This window comes from Epinephelus fuscoguttatus, linkage group LG3 (genome assembly GCF_011397635.1).
Source record: "Epinephelus fuscoguttatus linkage group LG3, E.fuscoguttatus.final_Chr_v1".
Lineage (NCBI taxonomy): Eukaryota > Metazoa > Chordata > Actinopteri > Perciformes > Serranidae > Epinephelus > Epinephelus fuscoguttatus.
In genome coordinates this window covers 35,696,981-35,720,763 of record NC_064754.1, presented here as the reverse complement: position 1 = coordinate 35,720,763, position 23,783 = coordinate 35,696,981, and the positions used below count along the sequence as shown (strand labels likewise).

The 23,783-nt window shown below is 41.5% G+C and overlaps 1 protein-coding gene across 3 annotated transcripts; it reads left to right on the top strand.

Moving 5' to 3' along the window:
• Nucleotides 1-2,113: 2,113 nt before the first annotated feature.
• Nucleotides 2,114-21,894, top strand: map2k7 (mitogen-activated protein kinase kinase 7). Of its 3 annotated transcripts, XM_049570996.1 has the most exons (13): nt 2,114-2,296; nt 4,232-4,279; nt 8,096-8,240; nt 8,928-8,994; nt 9,845-9,958; nt 11,176-11,295; nt 11,529-11,636; nt 11,737-11,916; nt 12,063-12,143; nt 13,021-13,163; nt 14,842-14,887; nt 14,990-15,129; nt 17,646-21,894. In XM_049570996.1, exons 1-13 carry the CDS (start codon nt 2,173-2,175, stop codon nt 17,758-17,760), a joined length of 1,431 nt encoding a protein of 476 aa, XP_049426953.1. In that variant the 5' UTR covers nt 2,114-2,172; the 3' UTR covers nt 17,761-21,894. The 3 variants fall into 3 exon arrangements, with proteins under 3 accessions (XP_049426953.1, XP_049426951.1, XP_049426952.1); XM_049570994.1 differs by having other exon boundaries at nt 14,990-21,894; XM_049570995.1 differs by lacking the exon at nt 4,232-4,279 and having other exon boundaries at nt 2,115-2,296; nt 14,990-21,894.
• The last annotated feature ends 1,889 nt before the right edge of the window (nt 21,895-23,783 follow it).

Below are 23,783 nucleotides of genomic sequence, written 5' to 3'. Positions count from 1 at the left end.
TTAAACAATACACATAATGAAGACAATATTAAAACACAGAGCAACAAGACAAGACATTAAATATTCATTCATTCATCTTCTGACCGCTTCATCCTCACGAGGGTCGCGGGGGGGCTGGAGCCTATCCCAGCTGACATCGGGCGAGAGGCAGGGTACACCCTGGACAGGTCGCCAGACTATCGCAGGCCTGACACATAGAGACAAACAACCATTCACGCTCACATTCACACCTATGGACAATTTAGAGTTATCAATTAACCTAGTCCCCAATCTGCATGTTTTTGGACTGTGGGAGGAAGCCGGAGTGCCCGGAGAGAACCCACGCTGACACGGGGAGAACATGCAAACTCCGCACAGAAGGGCTCCCACGCCCGGGATCGAACCGGCAACCCTCTTGCTGTGAGGCGAGAGTGCTAACCACCACACCACCGTGCCGCCCGACATTAAATATATCAAAAAAAAAATGAGGTGTATTTTGCACATCCCTATATACTGGCCTTGTTACTTATTTTGTCCAATAAAAGTACACAAACCCAAAGATATTCAGACAGTAAGTTACTAATAACATTAACAATGGCTCTGTTCTGTTCAAGTCTCCCAGTAAGTTGTGACTGAGCCAGCATGCTCGGTACGAGGACCCTGAAACTGAAGCAGCTAAATGGAATTCAGCCATCATTTATTTTATTATTCACACATGTGCTTTTCCTACTGTGACATGTCAAAATGTCCTCTGTGTAAAGGTCCTATGATATAAAACTGAGAAAAGTGGCAAATTATCACATTTAAAAAAGCTGGTGCTAGTGATCATTTGGTTAGTTATTAACTGATTCTAAAAATGGTTGCAGATTAATTTTCCCTCAGTCGACTACATGATTATTTTAATTCAGCTTTTTTGGGTCAAACCATTTAGGTGCCCAGGGTGCAGGGCATCGTATCAAAGTACTTACCTGGAGTTAAAAAACAAAAACAAACTCAAGGTCTACTTACTCATCTGTTCTGGAGCTTTCGACTGTAACACACAACTTCTTCAGCAAATGCTCAGATGTCACTGAACTGTAGATGTTCAAAGCTTCTGATAAACGGTCGAAAGGCTGAGAACAACAGGTCCATGGCTTGTTTACAAGGTCGAGAGGAAGTGTCAGACTTATCTTTTAGGTCGATGTGGATGAGAAAAAAAATGTGGAAAATTTGAACATCTGCAGCAGGGATACTTAACTTGCTTTGCTCAGGGTCACTTTTGGCCAAACGTTAGGCCAAACGTTAAACAAAGGTTAATAATATTTATCAAATAAAGACACATTAAAACCAAAGGCAAAACAAAGGCAAAATAATCTTTCCATTTTTCATTGAAATATTTTTTTTTTTTTTTAATTTTTTTGACATTTGCCGTCCTCACTCATCTTTGCCAAGAGGCATATCCAGTCACAGCAGCCCTGCACAGGTCAGGTGTACCCAGAGGATCCTCCGCTGGCACTTTTTTTTGTTAAACAAGCTCTATTTTGACACTTTTCTATGCACCATGGCGCCTAATTACATTCAAAGTACAGAAAAAATCCTAGTGTGAATCATTTTATTTTCATTGTGGATTCAAAAATGGTGAGCGGGTCACCCAGCACCCTATCTCGGGCCTATGGGCTTAGTTGAGTAACAGTTGTCCACAGTTTCTTGATAACTCGGCCAACATAATTTTTTGATGAGTACAGAACTGTCAAGCTTAACTGAGGTCGAGGTGGATGAGAAGTCCTGCAGGAGCTCAAAACTTTGGAAAAAGCTTGAACATCTACAGTTCATTGCAAACTGAGCAAACTGAATGTTACGATGAGGACAGTATGATGTAGTTGAAAGCACCAGAACAAGTAAGTAAGTGGACCTTGAGTTGAGATTGTTGAGTTACCTACTAAGCTTGAATTTACTCTTCAGGTTCCTTTAAGGACAGTCAGTCTGACTCCTTAATAACCACACATGATTGAAATGTGTAAATGACTTTGAATCATTATTAATTGTAAAGCTATGACTCTGTAATATGGTCACATTACTGCAGTGTGTGTGTGTGTGTGTGTGTGTGTGTGTGTCTGCCCAGTCAGTCAGTGTGCAGCTGGCCCAGCCTGCCTGCCTGCCAGAGAGGGGAGTCGAGAGCTCTGCTGGGAACTACATGGTGCTCAATTTTTCAAGATGTCGTCGCTGGAACAGAGGCTGTCGCGAATCGAGGAGAAACTAAAGCAGGAAAATGAAGAAGCTCGCCGGAGAATCGACCTTAACATCGACATGAGTCCACAGCGATCACGTCCGAGGCCGAGTGAGTGTCCACCGGGGAGGACCGGGGAGTCGGTAACGGGCAGAATAGCAGGGGGAAAGATCGGAGAGGCAGAGGGAGGGAGGGAAGGAGTGGAGGTGTTATGCTGTTCCTAGCTACTACATGCTAACAGGCTAGCTACATAAACAAACACCGACTCGGCTCGCTCGGGTCATTTTACCGTCAAATCACTTGCTTTAACAAGTGGGACGATTTCTAGAGTGAGTGAAGCTTAAAAATAAAAAAATGAAGCGCTGTCATGAAGTGTCTCGCTGGCAGTCACGTCCTGAAATCTGCTCTGATTCTGTCCTGTCAAACAAGCTAGGCTAACAGGCTAGCAGTCTGAGTGATAGTCGGTGGCAGGCCCAGCGTCAATCTCAAAATTTGATGTAGTGTTCAGTCTTCTTATGAAATAATTAAGAGGTGCCATTTATTTACACCTTAAATGTAGCTTGGCATATATTTTAAGCTGTGTGTTGCCTGTGACTCCCGCGGCAAAGTCAGTTTTTACTGCCAGTTTTGACCCTTGACGAAACAGACGCTAATTTCTGGAAGCTATCACATCTAGCTAACGTTCAACATACGTTACCAACCGCCGCTAATGTTGGTATGCGATAATAAGCTACCACTCAACGTATAACTTTAGTGGTTAAAATCCAGCCTGCTGCATATTTATTGACATAAAGTCGCCTATAGTTTTCAGTAGAAGTAAAGTGAGTTTTAAAAGAAGTGGTGAGAAACAGTAATGTTGGGCCCTTGAACCGTCTGGAGGAGAAAACTACAGCAGTTCAGCAGCAGCAGAGTCTACAACATGCCTGTGCTCACTGACATTTAACACCAAAATAAACACTGTGCTGGAGACAGAAAGCTCTTTATTATCTTACCAGTTCAACATAGTGGTCTCTAAAAACCGCTGGCCAATAACATGTGAATCCCTGAGCACTCACTGACTGTTCAAAGATCATTCTTTCCTACAGATCATCACTTCTTGTCCATTCATGTGATGTTTGAGAGACAGTGACCACAAACCTGCTTCTTTTTCCTTTTTTCTGTTCTTTTAAAATATGTTTTGTGAGGTTACTTAAGCTGTCTGGGAGAGTGGGAATGAGTTAAAGGAAGGGCTAATTCTGTATTTTTCTTATTGTCAACACATCTCTTGAAAAGACCAAAACAGTATCCAAAGCTTGGAAGAATTATTCCTCTGCTTCAATGCAACACTGACCTGATTAAGTTGATGGTAACAGCCATGATATGACCAGACTTCATTAAATACAGTTGTTGTCTCTGTGTTATTTTACAATTCTGTTTTCCATTGTCGATAAGTCACAGTGGGCCACCAACTCAATTTTTAGTTCACCATCAATCCCTCACTTTTAGTTCCCCTTCATAAAGTGATCCAAATAAATTTTATCCGATGATAAACCTCTGGTTTTGGGTCGGTACTCTGTATTTATTCTGAGTTGAGGTATTGGTGTTAAGTTGCCTCAGTGCACCCCTGTTAAAAACGCTGGACTACAAAATAGTCCCCAAGAAATATTTGACCCATTTCAATGTTTTGACCCGCTTTTTAAAGATTTATAACTTCAGCAGGAACCAGTGGGCTTTCAATTTTACAGACAGGTTGGGGAAGTTGGAAAGTATCAAAAGACAGACTAGCACATTGTTGATTTTGGTCTTTTTATAGGATTCATTGACGATAAGAAATAGATAGAATAACTGCCGCCTTATCTTTTGTGTGTTTTGGTTATGTGTGAGGAGAACAGAGGCCTTGTAGAACACAAAAAGTCTGTGTTTTTTCCCTATTTGTTATATGATTCAGTGTGTGAGTGGTAGTGTGTGTGTGTGTGTGTGTGTGTGTGTGCGCGCGCACTTGTGATTGTCTCAGTAGAACAGTGCAGTAATGTGCGTGTGTGTGTATATTTTCTTTCCTCTGTCTAGTCATCGTGATCCAGCTCAGTCCTGCTCCAGCCCCTTCCCAGCGTGCAGGTATCATTCAATCCATCGCTCTCTCTGCCACTGCACCTCTCTCTTCTCCTCCCCCTCAACACCTGTGTCCCCCATCTCACCTGCTGTTCCCTCCTCCCTCATCTATTATCTCCTATCAGAGATAAACACAGGCACTTTCCCACATTCTCACTAGTTAGGCCGTTAATATTGCTATTTCACTTACTGTAGTTACTCACATTTGTCTTCTTAACACTTTTATGCACGTCAATCACTTACGGTCTTAAAAAGGAAAGACTATGTTACTCCATTAACAAGTGGCTATAAAAGACAGCTTACTCTCTCCAGCAAATATCGGAGCATATTTTGTTTCAGCCAGACTAACTAGATGGTCCTTTAGGCAGCGTATAATAGTATGTTAGCATACATTGATACAAGGTGTAGTTTCAAAGGCAGGGATTAACCACAACATGTCAGCATATACATTTTTCTTTCATTCCAAACCTCCTCCCAGCACACACACACTTTCTCTTACACTCACACACTAATTGTAATTTTACAGCTAAACAGGAATCTCCGCTAAGGGGTAAAACTTCAATCCATGACCAGTTGACCAGTTCTGATATTTTAGTCCAGCAGATATTTACAACTCCCCTAAAATCACATCCTCTCTCCATCTTTCCATTCTGACTCCTCTCTCTGTCTGTGTATGTCTGTGCCAGTGGCAGGGCAGTGTTGGTGTGCGTTGATGTTCACCGTGTGTGTGCGCGTGTGGACATGTGTCAGATGATTAACCTTTGTTTTGCTGGAGGCAGAGAATCACGGTGCATGTGGCTTTTCTGCACGACACAATGTTTCGGGTTGTGTTTTGTCCGACACAGTCTCTAATCCAGCATCCCCACTGGTCCGTCCGCAGGAGTGCTGTGAACACTCTGGCTGCTCTTTCTCTCTGTGTTCTTTGTGTGGCGACTGAAGACTTCCTGTTGGAGTCTGACTGACTGACTGACTGTCTGACTTCCAGCTTAGTCTGTGCTATGCAGTTTTGGCTGTATTTCTCCTCTCTTTCTCTCCCTCTCTCTGTTTGATGTTGTTTGTCTGTTATTCATCTTCTGGCATCCCCCCTGCTCCTCCTTCCTTTTTGCAGCAGCACTGTGTGAGCTGGAGGCGGTGCAGCAGTGCCTGCGAGTATCTCTGTGTTTGTGTGTCTTCCCATCTCCTCGCTCTGTCTGCCCGTCTATCCTCACATCCGTCCATCTGGAGCCAGCCAAACTATGGAGATGCAATCTGTGCCAAAGACTGCCTGAGTCCTCCTTCCTCTCCATACTAACCCCCTCCTCCCCTTCACTGACTGATTCTCCCCTTACAGGCTGATCCATCCACAGGTGACTCGTGGATACAAACACCTGCTCACACTCTCAGGAGAGCTGCTACACAAAAAACTATAATGATGTTAATGACAATAACAAGCTGCATGGTCCTCTAAATGTTTTGCAAACTGGTTTTGAATATTTAAAAAAAGTTGCTTGTGTGAAATTTATAATAAGTAGGGTTTAAACTCTCCTGAAGGCACATTTATAGTTCATAGTCTGAGCATTTGGTTGCATGACAGGTGTGTGTTAACACTACGTTAAATTGTTTTTCTGCAATTCTTTAACATCTCCACTAGGAAGTTGGTGCTTGCTTGCACGTACACCTGATATTAGAGGGTCAACTGAGTTTAAACGTGTCCTTGAACGCATGATTTGGACCTACGGGGCTAAAAGCATGTCGCAACAGCCGGTCAGTTGTGAACTTGACATGCAACTGCCATTTTGGCATCTAGGGTTCTAAAGTCATTCAGGGATATCAATCAGGATGAGTGGCTTTGTGCAGATAATATTGGCTTTACGTCAGACAGTGCTTTATTACAGCTTGGGTTTTGTTTTTATTACTTTGGTCATCAGTTCTGTTGGTTATGATGACATTGCACTCACCAAAAAAATCACTGACATGTGGGAACACAGTGACATTGCTAAAAAATTGCCCAATATGGCAACAAGTACAAGCAGTTAAATGATCATGCACGTTGTGAAAAAATTCCCATCTAAGCCACAGTTATTTGGGAGGGAGAACAAGAGTGAATTGTAAAATTATTACAGAAATGTGTTGTTAAAGAGAGAGTTCTGATTTGTTGAAGTGGGATTGTATGAAGTACTTATCCACAGCCAGTGTATTACATACAGTAGATGTCAGGTAGCATGTCACCAGTTTGGAGAAGCAGGCTGGAGTCTGACATGAAAGCTGAGCAATGTACTGCTGTGGACGGGGGTCAGTAACAAAACATATTTTATCCACCTCAAAAAAGTCCTACCTAAGAAAAAAAAATCAGTATCAGTTAAGTGTACGCTATATGTAGAATATTTTCATCACTTTACCTTGACGTAGACAGCGAGTTCCAATTATATCGCTCTCTTCAAAGCCAGACTTTGTTGAGAAAAAACGGGATTTCACATTGCTGAACACAGGAGCTAACTTCGAAGAGTTGTTTTGTTTGTTATTGTGTGACTTTGGAGTTTAGAAGAGTGAGTTTGGATTCATCAAATTCACACAACAAAACAAATACAGATTGAGGCAGGGGTAAACCGTCAGTACCCGTGTTCAGCAAGCCAAAATGACTGTTTTTGTCAATGGAGTCTAGTGGCTTTGACGAGAGCATAGATGGGGAACTGAAGCCATTACCTGCTTCCCCAGTGGAACGGTCTGACGGAAAGGAAAAGCTGTGGAAATGCAGCATTTTAGGTGGCATTTTGCCTCCATCCACAGCAGCACCATGCTTAGATCCTGTGTTGGCTCTTCTGCTGCCTCTGCAAACTAGTGGCATGCTAACTGTGTGTAATGCACTGACAATTGATAAATACCTTGTACAACACCACTTCAAAAAATCTGAACTATTCCTTTAACATTTGTTACATTTCAAAAATTCAGACTTTCTGGTTTAACGTTGCCCAGTTGTTTGCCACTCTTTTGGTTTCACCTCCAAACAAACAGTTGTATGATGGACTCACTGCTCACACTTGTTTCCCTGTTGGTTGTATTCTTTTTGCAACGTTGCTGCATTCTGAGATCTCAGCAGTCATTTTAGTGCGTTCAGTGTTATAACTAATAAAACTGATGGCTGCAGCCAATAAAAGAAAACCCCAAGTATTAAAAAAAAAATCTCGTTTTTCCTTAAAACACAAACTGTGGACTTCCACATCCCTAAACTGACTGTCCCAAGCTGTGGGCTAAACCTGTGCTGTCCCTCCCCGCCTGAGAATGGTGTTGCTTTTGCTCTGAGATAACTGTCCTGTTTGTTTTAACATTAGGTCGGGACATCAGCGAAACAAAAACAAAGCTTTGGGGAAATAAAAACAACAAGTTCATATGCTGGTTATAAACTGTGCGGGGTCTAGATAGCAGGGCTGTAGTGAGAGAACTCTTTGACCTCACCAAGGCCAGTTTCTCTTGGCGTCTCATGGGAAGTAATTTTCAGTCGGTCCTACACAGGATATGATAGATCACATTCTCTTCTCATCAGACACTTTAATTAGTGTAAAAAAAAATCTGAAGAGTTCAGGAAGGAAATGCAAAGTCAGAGAGAGCACTGAAATCTATTAATCAAAGCTAATAAAGGACAAATAATGTACATTATCACCTCCTCCACTGGTGCACTACAGCTTTCAACCAGTAAAATAATGGAGTCAGTGAATGCATGAATAAACATAGCCATCTTACACCTTCTGGCATGCTGGCCTCGGGTGCAAAACGTACTGTACCATTCGTTCTGTTCTCTTGTCTGTTTCTAATGTGTCATGTATTCCCCCCCCCCCCCCAACGCAGCGCTCCAGCTGCCACTAGCCAACGATGGAGGCAGCCGGTCATCGTCTTCAGAGAGCTCGCCTCAGCACCATCCCTACCCCAGCCGCCCGCGACACATGCTCACCCTGCCCACGCCTCCGTACGGCCTGCAGAAGAGCTTAGAGAAGTATGTGACTTTCATCTGAGCAATGAGATGACTGAGAAACTGTGTTGTATATTTACATATTTTTTTCTGAGAAACTGTCTTCTAAAAGTTAACGTTGTGTTTAAGTGGCATCAGTAAATGCATTTTTTGTTGAAAAAAAAAGTATACAGCTGAAAACTGAATGACCTAATGCTTTTGTAAGATGGTGAAAAGATGATTAAAGATATATATTTTTATTTTAAGTAAATAATTTTCAGGGAATGGCAGATAAGTGAACTCACGCAATCGTAACACTGAATCACAACCATCTGGTTTGAAAATGAAACAACATTTTAAGTACAGCGGAATTATGAATGTAAACCTCGAGAGAAAAAAACAAGAGTCACAGTGATCTTACATATACACACACACGAAGATCATCACACGAACATGTACATAACCACAGCACAGCAACACACTATCACCGGGTAGGGAGCAGAACAAAGGGTCATCTAAAAAAGAGCAGGTTGTGTTACACATAATGGATCCACATGCACAGAGTGTGTGTGTGTGTGGGTGGAAGAGATGTACAGGAACACACACAGCATCCATTTGTGAGTCAGACGGCTCTCTCTCATCTAGCTATGAATGTTTCACACTGAAACATAGTTCACAAAGCATTTGCACTCCCTCACATTGTGCGTTATTGTGTGTGTTTTGTCTCCACAGTGCAGAGATTGACCAGAAATTACAGGAGATCATGAAACAGACGGGTTACCTGAAGATCGACGGTCAGGTGAGATGTGACACACGGAGACACATGTTGAGTTTCTCTCGTCTGGTAATGTTAATCCCCTACATGTCATGAATTACATAAGTGAAAACTAGCTGTTGTTGTGGTCTTTTATCGCAACTTAAAATATAAAATAAGCCAGATATATGCCTTATCGCTAAACAGAAAGATTTTTTATTTTCTCCTCAGTATTCACAAGAAGTATGTTTCCATACAATGACAAAGTAGGAGGGCTGGTACATTGAGTACATTGTCCTTGGATAGAGCAGAAAATCTCTATCAAGGAAAACAACAGCCCTGTGTGACATTTTTTTTCTCTTTGACAATAATCAGAAAATTATAAAAACTCAAAAACAGTGAGATGTTTGTTGTTTCTGTCTACGAAGATAAAATCGAGGCTGACTATGGGGTTGGCCTCATTTTGTTTTTGTTTTCCCTTCCTTCTCCAGCCTTCAGGCTCACTATCACAGTCAGTGCCAGTCAGGGTTTTGAAGATGGTTGAGAAAATGATTTGACTCATCTCTGCACTCCAGATTGTTTTTACTTCCTCTCATTAGCCCCGAGGGGTTGCTACATCAAATGCTCAATGAGACGTCACTCAAAGCAGCTCAGTCACCAATGATTTAATTTTAACGAAGCAGGGAAACGATGCGTCTCCCTGCTGCATGCTGGTATTCTCAGACATGGCCAGTGGGAGAGCAGCTTAATTACACATCAAAACATTTGCTACTAAATAACCCAGAGGGGTTTACTGTTGCCTTGCGAAGCAGAAAATCAGAACTGGCCTCTCTCATCTATTTTCACCTCAGGGAGTTTGCATGATCTAAAGTCTTGGTGGTTTGTGCCTCCACAGCGGTATCCAGCGGAGGTGACAGACCTGATCAGTGAAGGGGAGATCGGCAGCGGGACCTGCGGACAGGTCTTCAAAGTGCGATTCAAGAAGACCGGCCATGTCATCGCTGTGAAAGTAAGATCCTCCTGCACCCACCTGTTCACTGTTCACACAACACCATGATCTTTTCTCATGAAGTTGGCCTGCTAACATGTGGATCCCACATTTAGACCAGTGTTTTACAGGTCAAACAGGTATTTTAAATCAGGACAATGTAGGTACATAACCAAGAACGAGGAAAGACACAGGCCCAAAAAAATGATGAAAATGCGTTACATTACACCGTAATACCTAAAAGAAAGTAGTTTCACACAGAAAGCAAATACTATGTGGCCAAAACGTATTATTATTCGAGTAAGGTAGATTTTTCTGAGCTTTCGCACCGCAAATAAAGCCATCAACCAATCATGTTGTGCGGAGTGGATGTCCAGTCACAGAGTCACAACAATGGCAGACCTCTTGCAACTGTTGCAAATTTGCATTATATCTCATGCCATTTCATTGTTGCCCTGGTGTGTAAAGGCCTTTAGTAATGTATTTGATGGGGGTTGGTGACAGCTTCCAATCAGAGGAGGCTCTGTACAGGACACTGTATTTTAGATGATTTGTTTTAGGTTTATGAAGACATAATTTACATTAATTACTTATTTACGGACATAATCAATTCTTAGCATTCCTTGTAAGCTGCTGGCTAGTAAATTTAAGCTGTGCTAAAAAGAATTGGGAAGATGGTAGGAGATAATAAACCTCAGCAACAGCAGCTGTAGTTTATTTCCCTAATATGAGCATTGTGTTGTTGTTGTTGTTGTTGTTGTTGTAATTATAAATGCTTTACTAATTCTGTACAATTTGTCATATATGGAAACAAATTGTAATGCATGGATTGGTAATGTATTGACTTGAGGCTAATTTTCAAAATACAAGAACAAACTTCCCGGCAGGGACCGTAAAGACATGAACTCTCAAACATCAGTCAACATGATCATAATGCAGTAGGACCTTGATGCTAACTCTGACTTACCCCTGTTATTGTCTGTTGCTCTTTTAATTGTCTAGTTTACCAACACAGTGGCGGTAATAACCCCACATAACAACCCTCCTATTTAAGAGATGACTTAATTGTAGCCGCCTGAGCTGTTTAACAACTGGGCAGTCAATCAGCTCACCATGGGAGTCTTTGTTTTGTGATCTCCCAACGGGTTGTTTCTTAACTTGCACGCTTGGCATCGTGAGTGTTACATATATTTAAATGCTGGCAGGAATTTTAGATGTCTTTCTGTGTGTGTCACCAGCAAATGCGTCGCACGGGCAACAAAGATGAGAACAAGAGGATCCTGATGGACCTGGATGTGGTGCTGAAGAGCCATGACTGCCCTTACATCATCCAGTGCTACGGCGCCATAGTTACCAACGTGGGTGTCCCCAAAATATATCACTGTCTGTCGTCTGGACAACAAAATAGTAGGACAGTCGTAATCAGAGTTTCTTAGTAATTCAGTCTCCCCTAACAAACTGCAGCTCTTATTTATTTTTATATTAGCACCCTTCTCTAACACTTGTATGTCAGTACAGTCCCCTGCAGTGCCTCCTGATGTGAAGAGCTAAAAGCTGGATGTGTGTGTGTGTGTGTTGTATTCATGTACAGACGGATGTATTCATTGCCATGGAGCTGATGGGGACATGTGCTGAGAAGCTGAAGAAGAGAATCCAGGGCCCCATCCCAGAGCGAATCCTTGGAAAGATGACAGTGGCAGTAAGTGAAAGAAACACACACACACACAGATTGGTAAGTTTGATGCTGCCCACTTGATTCTTTCGTTTTTATATTCTTACTGTGTGTGTTTCCGCTCCAGATAGTGAAGGCGTTGCTGTACCTGAAAGAGAAACACGGTGTCATCCACCGGGACGTCAAACCCTCCAACATCCTCCTGGATGCTAAAGGTCAGATCAAACTGTGTGATTTTGGCATCAGTGGACGCCTCGTCGACTCCAAGGCCAAGACCCGCAGTGCCGGCTGTGCTGCCTACATGGCGGTGAGTTAAAACCCACACACTCTGCATTCATAGAACTACAAGTATCTCACACACAAAGTTATCACCTCCTGTCAAACAGAAAATTTAAAAGTAGACACGAGACACACACAGATTCCATAAACAGAGAATTTCCTGTACTCTTGCAGCCTGAGAGAATAGACCCTCCAGACCCAACCAAACCTGACTATGACATCCGAGCAGACGTGTGGAGCCTTGGCATCTCTCTGGTAAGACTGCTTTCATTTCATCTCAGAGCGGGTGCTGGGTCATCCAGAGGTGCTAAAAGGACTGGTAAGGAGTGCCACAAAAATTGTGCTTCCAACATGTCATTGCATTAAAAAATACATTATTTACCTTTATATTTAACATTTTCCAATATGTCAGAATATTAAATATTCACCCCATCTCAGAATCATGCAGCTTAAAACACTTGTAATGCACAGTTATGATGTGTGATGAGGTGATGGGTAACATGACAGGGTGCCATGGCTGAAGCTTTTTATTTGCCTCTCATGCACTAAAGATAAAGAAGGAGTAGTTCAACATTTGGCATGTGATATTTGTATACAGTCTCAAACTTGTTAGCACAAGCACAGTGTAAACAGACTCAGCTGTGTTGGGATGGTGCTCTGATGTGCTGAACTCAGACACACTGTTCACAACCGGAGCCTGCTGGCATAGCACAAACTGCTAGTTCTCTCTGAAAGCCATAATAATAGAGATATTTTTTTTTTTTGAGGCCAGTGATGATTTGCCTCATATCATCTGAATTTCCTGTTGTAGCTTCATCCATTGTTCTACAGCTTGGAACAGAGTCATGACATGTTACCTGATACCTCTGTTACCTCTGACATGGATGGATGAAAATGCTAAAATTTGATTTTTGATAATTATGAATTACTAATTTATCTCCCTCACTAGTAAAAAGCACACATGGGTAAAGTTATTATTATTACCATTTGGGTGTAAATATACATTGCCAGTAGTATGGGCCGCCCAGGAGATACACGGCTCTATGCACAATTCATTATAAGCATACAGGAAGAGGTGGTGCTGCTTTATGGTGGATGACGGTGGATGTTAATGGGTCCTTGTGTCCTCTAGGTGGAGCTGGCCACAGGACAGTTTCCCTACAAGAACTGCAAGACAGACTTTGAGGTTCTGACCAAAGTGCTGCAGGAAGATCCTCCTCTGCTGCCTCTCGGCATGGGCTTCTCCCTCGACTTCCAGTCCTTCGTCAAAGACTGGTCAGTACAAATTTTTCTAAAACTGATGCTCACTGGCTACAATCCAGTCGGAGCTCTCGGAGCACTTTCTATCTCTTCTAAGTGTACATGGTATAAAATCAAGGATCTAGTGAAGGTGCTTTTAGCTACTTTGTCCCTTTTCTCTAGACCAAACTGCCTGATCACCTGAAATCTGTCACAGTTGTGTCTACATTTTAAAGTAAATTGAAAATGTTTCTGTTTTCTCCGACCTATATATGTTAGTGGTGGGTGTTTGTCAGTGTTGTTATACCTCCACGCCGGCTGTGGCCAGAGGCATTATGTTTTTGGGTTATTTGTCTGTCTGTCCATGCCATATCTCAAGGACACTTTGAAAGAATTTCTTCAAATTTGGCACAAACATCCACTTGACTAAACGGTAAGCTGATTGGATTTTGGTCGTCAAAGGTCAAGGTCACTGTGATCTTGCACCATGTAATAAACGTGACATTTCAAGAAAGCCATGAGGGAATTTTCCTCAAATGTGGCACAAACTTCCAGTTGAACTTAAGGATGAACTGAATAGAATTCGGTGGTCAAAGGTCAAGGTCATCATGACCTCAAAAATGTTTTTGGCCATAACTGAGGAATTCATACGCTAACTATGTCAACTAGGTCAACTTCACTGTGACATCATAATGTTCTGCTAAAACACTTTTCTGGCCATGAGTCAATTCCAACAGAAGGAGAGACATTTGGTCAGATACTGCATTGGTGACACTAATCTTGGGTGCCCACCTTGAAACTGTTGTACAGATCACAGTTGAGGGGAAGATGTGTGTGAAGCATCCATGTTTTAAAATTTGTAGCTTCTTTTCAGCAACATCCACATTTGAAGAATTGTGGACTGTCATGACTACATAAGGTTTGCATAAGGCATACAATCACAAGGCAGTAGTCCTCGTTTGTTCAGATATTTTATTGATTATAGTCTCGTATTACTTGTTGCTGTATACACTTTAATGTAAAGGACATTGAATTTTCCTGTAAACAAATGTGCTTTCTTACTAAAATGGAAGGAGTCTCTGTCTGTATGTCTGTCCTGTGGCTCTCAGCAATCATTCATCTGACCAACTTCACACTTGACGGTTTTATTGCTGAGAACACAAGGAAGTGCAGTGTTGAGTACAAGCTCTTGAGATTGTCATAGCACTTTTGCAATCCCAACGGGGAATGAGACAAAACTGAAATATTATTGTCTATTGCTCGGAGCATGGTAGACAAGACAAAGTTTAGTTTTTTATACGTACACAGATGGGAAGCTGTTTTCTCTGTTTACACATTGACACACATCTTCCTCCTCATGCCTTTGTTCTCAAGACAAAAAGCTCATCAGGATGTATTGATGGCATTCAGGTGTGTAAACAAAGCTTTGGTTCAGGCAATCAGGCCAGGGTGGATTCATTCAAAGGTTACATTGCACAGGATTCAAACATGGGGGGGTGTACACATAATTACATCAGTCAGTGCAGGATTCAGCATGATTTTTTTAAAGTTTGGGAGGGGGTGGGGGGGCATTTTTCTCAAGAAAGCTGCAAGCAGCAATACCGAAAGGTCAAGCTAATCTACTCATTTCAGGGCACATTTTGAATGTGCATTGTACTGGTATAAATAAATTTGACTAAACGTGCCTTAAAATGTCCGTTTTTGTAATTCACAGCCTCACAAAGGATCACAGAAAAAGGCCAAAATACCACCAGCTGCTGGTAAGACGCTTGTCCGAATGAGCAACAAACTAGCCAGTGGTCTGATGGAACCGTGAATTGTGTCATGCTGACTGTATCTCTTTGTCCGTCTCCCTCACACAGGAGCATAGTTTCATCCGCCGTTACGAGGTGCTGGAGGTGGACGTGGCTGGTTGGTTCCAGACAGTGATGGATCGCACCGAGTCGCCTCGCAGCAGCCAGTGTTACAGCCATCAGCACCAGCTCCACTCGCTCTTCAGTAGGTAGCCTAGCCCAGCCCTGCGTTAGCTTAGCCAGACGCTAGTCTTGCCTAGCTTTAGCTTTGCCAAGCCCAGACTCAGTCTGTCCTAGTCTAGCCCAGCGTTAGCAGCTAAGCCTAGCGTTAGACCCAGCCCGCCTGTCCATCTGTCCACCGGAGAGCCCACAGAGGAGGGGGAGAGACGGAGACTCGATGGAGTGATGGACGGAGACGTGGACTGATGGATGGATGGATGACACAGGTGGTTCTGTTTATCAGAGTGTTGAATCTGGACAGGCAGACATGGGAAGGAGGGATGAGAAAAGGGTGCACACTGTAGTTAGCTTCTTTTGTTTACACACTGTTGCGTGTCGTTACGTTATCATATCATGTCACATCACAGTGTGTGTATAAGCCACAGGCACTCGCATACAAACTGTGTGTGTATTTTGTATGTTTCTACATTTCCTCCACTTTCCATTAGTCTTTCACCTACGTGTCTGTCTCCAGCATTGATCCAAGCCCTTGGATTAGTCAACAGAGTAGTCACTACACACTGGAACAAAGCATCTGCTACATTAGCAAACCTGAATCTCTCTTGTACATAAGCGTTATGGAGGACACACCAATGTCCGGTGCAATTATGATTCTTCAGGTGTTTCTACTATCACACATTCTCAGGCTGAATCTGTGTGTGTGTGTGTGTGTGTGTGTGTGTGTGTGTGTGTGTGTGTGAGAGAGAGAGAGTGAGTGAGTGAGAGTGAGTGAGAGAGAGAGAGATTGTGTGTGTTTGTGTGTGTATGAATATCAAGACACAGTCACTGGTTGTTTTTAAAAGTGAGATAATATTTCCTAGCCATTTGTTCACCCTCACACTACAGCTGTTAACACACAAACCAGAATGAATTAATCTATTGTCCATGCTTCATTTCTAACATGTAAGGATTTTAACCCTCATTAACTTTGATATGAATTATATTTACAATACCTGTCATTGTATTTAGCAGCTGCACAATTGGTAAAACGCGATGAAAAAAAGACTTACAAAAAAATTAGTGTTGCATTGTAGCTTTGTAGAAAATGGGTCGTGTATGGTTTTATATTTATGTGTTCAGAATGATTTGGATGATCTAAAAGAGATGGAGGAATACTAAGAACAGAAAGGATGAGTTAGAGAGGAGGAGGAGTGTCTGACTCTTTCTAGAAATGTTGAAGAGAAAAGCAGAGAACGTAGAAGAACGGGAGTTGCACTCCCATTGATGACTGTGAGGAAGCTTGAAAAACTGTTACGAGTGTGAGAAACTAGACGTTGGAGGTAAAAGTGGGAGCAGAGTGCTTTTTTTATGGAGAAGGCAAAGAACAGGAGCTTGTCTTGTACAAAGAATATAAGTGGGGTAGATCTTATTAACTGTGGAGCATTTCTTTACTTCACTCTCTGTTTGTCTACCTCTTCCTCTTTGTCCACCTCTCTGTCTGCTTCTGCTGTTTAGTGTGACGTAGTGCTCCACAGTGTTACCAGACCAAAGGCTGCGTGTAGGTTGTTGTCGGTGGAGGCTGAGAGATGTAGACATTGAAGAACCACACAGACATGTCTTGATAAAGCACGTTTTTTTGGTGTTGTTAGAAGCTAGAGCAAGGGTCTCAAAGTACAAGCACAGGGGTCAGATGAGGCTTGTGAGGTCATAAAGCTGACCAGGTTTAGAATTTAGAAATGTTGTTTTGCCTTATCTCTGGTGCTTTTAGTCTTAATAGTCATTTAGGCCTATTTTAAAGTAATCATGTACTTTTTACAGGCATGTACTAATGCGCTAATGATTTCAGTATCTCCCAGTATCTTGCTAATCATGTTCTAAATATTTGCTCAATCAAAAAATGTCAAGTTTCCAGAGTCCAAGGATTAGGGTCCAAATTGCTTTCCAAAACTACTAATTTTGAGTTTGCTGTCTTATAAGACAAAGGGAAGCAGCAAATCTTCACCTTTGAAATATTGACCAGTGAATTTTTGGAAATTTTACTTGAAAAAAATCATCAAATTGTTGCAGATTAATTTTCTTGTCAAACAGCAAATAGATTAATATCATACAAATGGTATACCTACCATATATAATACCAACCATAAGCTAAGACCAACAGCACGCAGGTTTAGCATAGCACAATTGACACCTACATTTCTTTTTTAAACCCCAAAAAGAAAGGTTAACCTGGAGCACAGACAGTTTCAAGAGTTTTTTTTAAGTATTTGAATTGGAGTTCAGTGTGACAGTTTTCTTTCTTCTCTGTGAGGACAAAGCTGTCGTTCTCTGGTAGTACAATCTGAAGCAGTGTTAGCGTTTGTGCAGAGATCTAGGAGAAAACAAACTGGCCAGTGTGCCCCAGGTGATTTGACTTTGAGACCCCTGAACTAGAGGATTGTTAAGATAAAATTGAGTGCGTCAGGCTTGATTAAACCAGTCACACCTGACCCGATCAATGTGTTTGACAGTGTGATGTGTAGATTTTATTATGTGCGCAGGTCTTCTGAGACTGGCTGTCTGACTAGAGTCCTACTGCCTCCCCTCTTGACGGGCCACAGCCAAAGCCTGCTAGATGTGCAAACTCAAACCTCCCACACCCCGTCACTCACCAAACCAAATCACTGCTAGACACAGAGAACTGAGAACGACGGAGAGAGGAAACTGTTAAGTGTGTGTGTGAGATCCGGGAATGTTGTCAAGATGGCAGAAAAGATGAGTTTTTAGAATAATATGTCAGGAAAATGAGAGGAGAGGGCGAAGTGAGGTGAGAAGGAAGACAGGGAGTGTTAAGGAAGTGTAAGTGGACGTTAAAGAAAAGTCAAACTGGTGTTGGATGACAGGAAGTGAAGTGTGAATAAGGAGAGAGGATATCAGGAGGGGAAACATCAGCCCAAGTTTCACAGGACTGCTGAGCTCTGAGGCTAGCTGTTATTGTAAAAAGCTTTCATGGTGTTACACCAACCTACCAATTATGATTTAAGCGAGTGAGTTAGCGCGTGTTGTGTTTATGATGTTTACTGTTCTGTTCAAACAATGTTATTTATTTACATTGCTACTGCTGCTACTTTTTATTGCTTTAGACGCTGCTGTCACTTCTTTTCCCCAAAGGACAAATACTTTATTCTTTTTTTCTTTTTTTTAAAGCCAAATAAGTGAAATAATGCAACACGTGTTACCAAATACAGAGCAAGTCTGAAGAGGGCAAAAGCAAGTGAGTGACGGGGAGATGGATTAGGAGAGAAAGTGCAGGGAGGTCGGCTTCACAAAAAGTACTAACTCACAAAATGTAAACACACGTCACCTCAAATGTAGCTCTGTGTGTAATGGAAGTAGGTAATCATTTATTTCATGACGTCACACTAAAGTGTACAGTGTAGATACGATTAAAAGGGATGTCTGTCTGTCCAGATGCTTTTTGTCACATCCATCCTACACTCTGTCCATCCACCCATCCCTCCATCCGTCCACAGGTCGCCTGCAAGCTTGACAACCCTGACAGTTCACACCAAAGGTGTCCACAACTCAACGAAAATACGAAAGAGCGTTGTTGTTATTGTTATGACTATTGTTATTGACCTTATAATTGATTACTCTCAGCTACGATATATATGAAATCTCTCTATAGCTAGGGGGTGAGGGTGAAGGGAGGGGGGCGCTGTACTATAGCAGCGCCGTGTGTGTATGTTTGTGTCATATACTGTACAGGGGGAGACTGGTGTGCTTACACAAGACAAGGGCCAAGCAATAAAACCAGCTGGCTCATCCTTCTACTCAGTGAATCAACTCTCTGAGGGCCTGCATCAGGAAGTAAACTCAGTCTGAACATGTCTGACTGAACATGAGCAATCCTGGATTACTGGTGTCACACAGCTGCTCAACAACCAGCTCTGTTAACTCTGGGGCTTCAAGTCCTGTCATGAGTGTGTTCATGTGAAAGAGCTTTTGATCACAAGTCAGTCAAATGTGACATCATCAAACCCACGAGCAGAGTGCTTGATATGACATGAGATGACACAGATTGTTAGGTTAGTGCAGCAGCAAACAGCGTTAGTCAGCGACGCAAAATACAATATCATCACATGAGAAGAGTAAAATAAGTAAGGCTTAGTATAAGTGTGGTAAAAACTATATAGGTCTTTGTTGTAAATTACCTCAAACCTTCTTTATGTAGTGCAATGTCTTAACCTAACCAACATATACACCAGTGTATCTGCAATAAGCTAATATTGGCCTTAACAACCTTGATGTTCATGGGAGCTGTTTTTTCAAATATAGGAAAACTCCGCCCAGTATCTTAGAAGACATATTACAACAGATGAGTAGTGTTGTCAAAAATATAGATTTATCGATAAATTCCAAATATTTTAACCGTTACTATTCTCATTTTCTGCAGTATCTATACACCAGTACCAGCTGCTTTCTGGCACTCTCTAATTGTTAATGTTTACTGCAGTCATTCTGCTGCTCTCTGCTATTAACAAAAGATAATTGTTGACACATTATAGCCCTGTTATTTATCTTTTAGAAAAAAAAGGTATGCCCTCACTGGTATCGAAAATTGTGTCAAATATTGATATTTTTAAAGGGTTGTCATCAAATTTAGAAATTATTAGTACAGTGACAACACTACTGATGAGTAAACTAAACTTTATGTGTAAAAACAGCGGCATGTCCCTTTAATTACAGTTAGCACTGGGGCTATAGAAAGTTATCTACACTGTTTTTTTAATGTGTAGCTATGATGTTCATTCATTAGGCTGTAAGGGTTGTAATCTATAATCTCTTCTGTTTTAAACCCACAGTGGACATATAATGATGTAAAAAAAAACTGATGTAATTATCATGGAAACAAAGTAACTCTACTGATACATTAGACACTCTGTATCACCTCCTACTTTAATGTAAACTTACTTGTGGCGATCTGTTCGCAGCTTCAGATCAGATTCGCTGACATCATGTGGACCCCAAGAAGATTGGCTGTCAGCGGCAGCTAATGGGGATTAGTTAAGCTGCAGTACAGGTTACGATGGTGGTCAACCCTGGGTAAGAGTGAGTCAGCTTTGTGACACCACTAAACCTGAGTTCAGCCCAAAGATAGCTCATGTTGCTTTGTGATACAGGCCCCTGAGCAGATCCGACGGTGAGCTGGCACAGCTCCGTTAGCTCAACCTGGAACTGATTTAGCTTCCAACAGTCGACAGGGACTTTTGTCGCCGGTCATCCTGCTCTCGTATTCTTGCAGATGACAGGATTCAGGGCCGATCGTGACAGATCCGCTCAGCCTCCTCATTCAAACTCTTGTATATAGACCTGGATCTGGTGCTCAGCATCCATCAGCTGTACTGCACTGCCAGCACAGCCTGAGGTGTGTACTCATTGGTGCAGTTTCAATAAGAGACGGGGCAAACCCTCACCCACTACAGCGTCCACCGTTCAAACTCTGTCCGTGTGTCTCAGCTCACTTGTGTCTGAACACAAAGCTGGACCCAGTCTCCCGCTGTCGACGTTCTGTCATTAAGCTGATGTGTATTTTGCAAACACACGCACACACACTCGCTTCTTGGCTGTGCTGTTTGCGTGCAAACACCTGATTGAGTGATGATGCCACGCTCCACCTCTGTGAAACCAATCAGGTTAGGTGTGCTAAGAATGTGTGTGTGAGGAGACAAAAAATTCTGATGACTAATCTAAACACACACACCAAATGTATAAAGCTATTGCGTTCTACACAGCAATGCTGGCGACTGCCAATAGTGGCTTTATGTGTATATTAGTTTCCCAGGTGCGATGCCAGGGGTGAACAAACAGCAACAGCTACAGCTACAGCTAGCTCAGAAAGCCTGTACCTTCGTTGTGCCTTGGCACCAAGGGGGGAGCGTGTGTGTGCGTGTGTGTGTCCTAAACCCATCTGTAAGTAAACCAAATATCATTTTCACTATGCAGTCATTCAAACCATGTCAGCTTGCTTCGATGGGGGGGGGGGAAGCCTCCTGTACATACACAGATTTACAGATAAACTGGAGTTAGCGACAGTGTGTTTTTCTTTTCGAGCCCCCTCCCTCAAACGTCACCGCCTTCAGCTAGTTCACAGAGAAAAGAGAGAGCAAGAGATATGTTTTGAATGAGCTGACAAATATTTAAGGATTGTATTCGGGTCAGGGAGGGTCACGGGGGTTAGAGCGGGGTTTGTAGTGCGGGGGAGATACAGATCAATGCTGTAAAGTATATCAATTGCATGTTATTGTCACCGTTGTAACTGCCATTGTTTTGTTTTTTTTTTGTTTGTTTTTTTTCTTCCAAGACAACGGTTGGTTGGGGCGGGGATGCACAAAACTTTATCCTTATTTATAATTTTTACACATATAGTCTGTACGTTTGTTTTTGTTTTGAAAATGTTGAATTATTGTGTACTTAGGAAAAGACACACTTTTTTGCCTTCTATTTTTTAAATGTTCTGTCGACTTTGCAATATATATTTTTTTTTCACTCTGGACCCGTCACTAGTCGTCGAGGAGGAGCTGTATCAATATTAGCAGACAGTGTTTGTTAGAAAACGTCCTGTTTCCCCTCAGTCGTGTGTCTTTCTTTTAGTTAGCTGTGTGCGCAAGCGGAGAGTGTGTGTGTGTGATGTTTATTCGTCTACCAAAAGTCTTTATTGATGGTGATTATTATTAGCTTTTATTTTTGTCCGTTGTTTTTTTTTTATTATTATGATTACTATGATTACTGTTTTTATTATTATTATTATTATTATTATTGTTATTATTATTATTATTCAGGGCAAAGATGACACCAAATTGAACAAAAAAATAAATGAGTGAACCCAGACAGTGCTGAGAGCTGGACGGCGTTGTCTGTCTTTCTAAAGGTTTCTTTTACTGGCGAGGTGGCGCAATTGTTTTTCTCACCGTTACGCTGTATTGTGTGGCCACCTTATTTAAACCGCCACGTAGATATAACCTCCTAACTGAAAGTCTAATAGTATTTTTTTATTATTATTATTATTATATATTGTTTTCCTTTGATCAGATATCATGATCGATTTATTTCTTGTTACCCCAGTTTGGGTCATAAATTGTGTGCTGTTATTTAATCCCCCCCATCCCTGCCCACTGCTTTTATTTTTTATTCTATTTCATGGTTTTTATTTTTTATTCTTTCTGGTTTGTCTGATGCTGTAGTAATGAGCTGATTGGTCAAACACCAGAGCTTTTTTTTTTTTTCCTTTTCCTAATGCTGAGACTGTCGTGACTGATGTTGCACTTGTGATGGGTTTTATTTTGTTTTTGTTTTGTGTTGCAGATTTGGGATTGTTGTGCCGAGAGGAAAATAATCGGGTGTGTTTCCTTATTTTTCTTAAAGTCGCAGCAGTTATTTTATCAATCAATAGATCTGTGACACAGAGCAAGAAAATGATTCAACAGTGTATTTTTTTCACTGATATTTATTTATTGGTCATTTGTATGGGTTTTTTTTTTTCTTTTTTTGGTTTTATTTTGTTTTCATGTGTATTGCTTTTTTGTGGAGGGCAAACAGGACTCAACGTAGACGAGTAGTCTCTCATTGGCGTTTTACATTGTGTACAGAAAGCTAAATATTGTATTCAACTCATCACACTAACATACGGACTATAAAGTAACAGGTTAAAATAGAAACCTGCAGCACAGTAAGGCGCACTGTCTCTGGCTTTACTGTGACTGTCAGACTTGTTTTGTTTACTGTTTCCCCTCTCAGAAGGCCCCAACAAACAAACTGCTCATGGTTTAATGGAGCCATGATGTATTTGAACTCTAGTGCTTTGCTAATAACTCCCAGTTAAAGCTTGTATTGTTTGAAACTTGGATGGTTTTTAATCTGAATGGCAGCCACAAAGCAGACTAGATTTGTGTTTTTAAATTTTAGGTATTCCAGCTGATGATAACTACTACGATAGCAGACTGATTGGCTTGTTATTAACCTGCACTCCCTGTTAGGGAGGTGGGACACGCCTGCTTTGAAATATCATTGAGGTTTGTTGCTTGTTTTCTTTTTTTTTTTCTTTTTTTTTTTGTAAATGCAGTCTAGGTTGCATGATTTTGCGAGTTTGCAGGGTGGGGGGGGAGGATTGACTTCAGTCTCCGTTGATGCAGTTCAAAGGCTTCTTGTATGTACGACACCACGGATTTATTGTCTTGACAGTTGTATCAATCGACACAGCTTTACTGCCTGTTTCTGGGTTTTTTTGTTTTCTGTTTTTGTTTTGTTTTTTGGCTGTATTTTATCCCCCCTCCCCCCCAGTCTCATTTCAAACAGAATAAATGCCATTATATTGTGAATACCTCAGGATTTTTTTGGAGAAAAAAAATAATAAAACACTTAAAAATCAAATAAATAAATAAATAAAAACTCATAAAAAGTTGATGTGTCATGGTGAACTTTTTTTGTTTTACAGCAGGGGCATTTCATACAAAGCAGTAGACGTTTAGTCCCCAGTGTTTAAACAGTATTTCTGCACAGTTGCAGATAAAGATTAGGCTATATTAATAAAATCAGTATTATATTATTTGTAGAGTTAGATTTCAGTGGTGCTGCGTTTGATTGTTTGTGACTCATGTGATGCAAACATTTTCTATAACTCCAGAGCAGTTTAGGTCTAAAAGTTCAAATTTATTTAAAAAACAAAGAT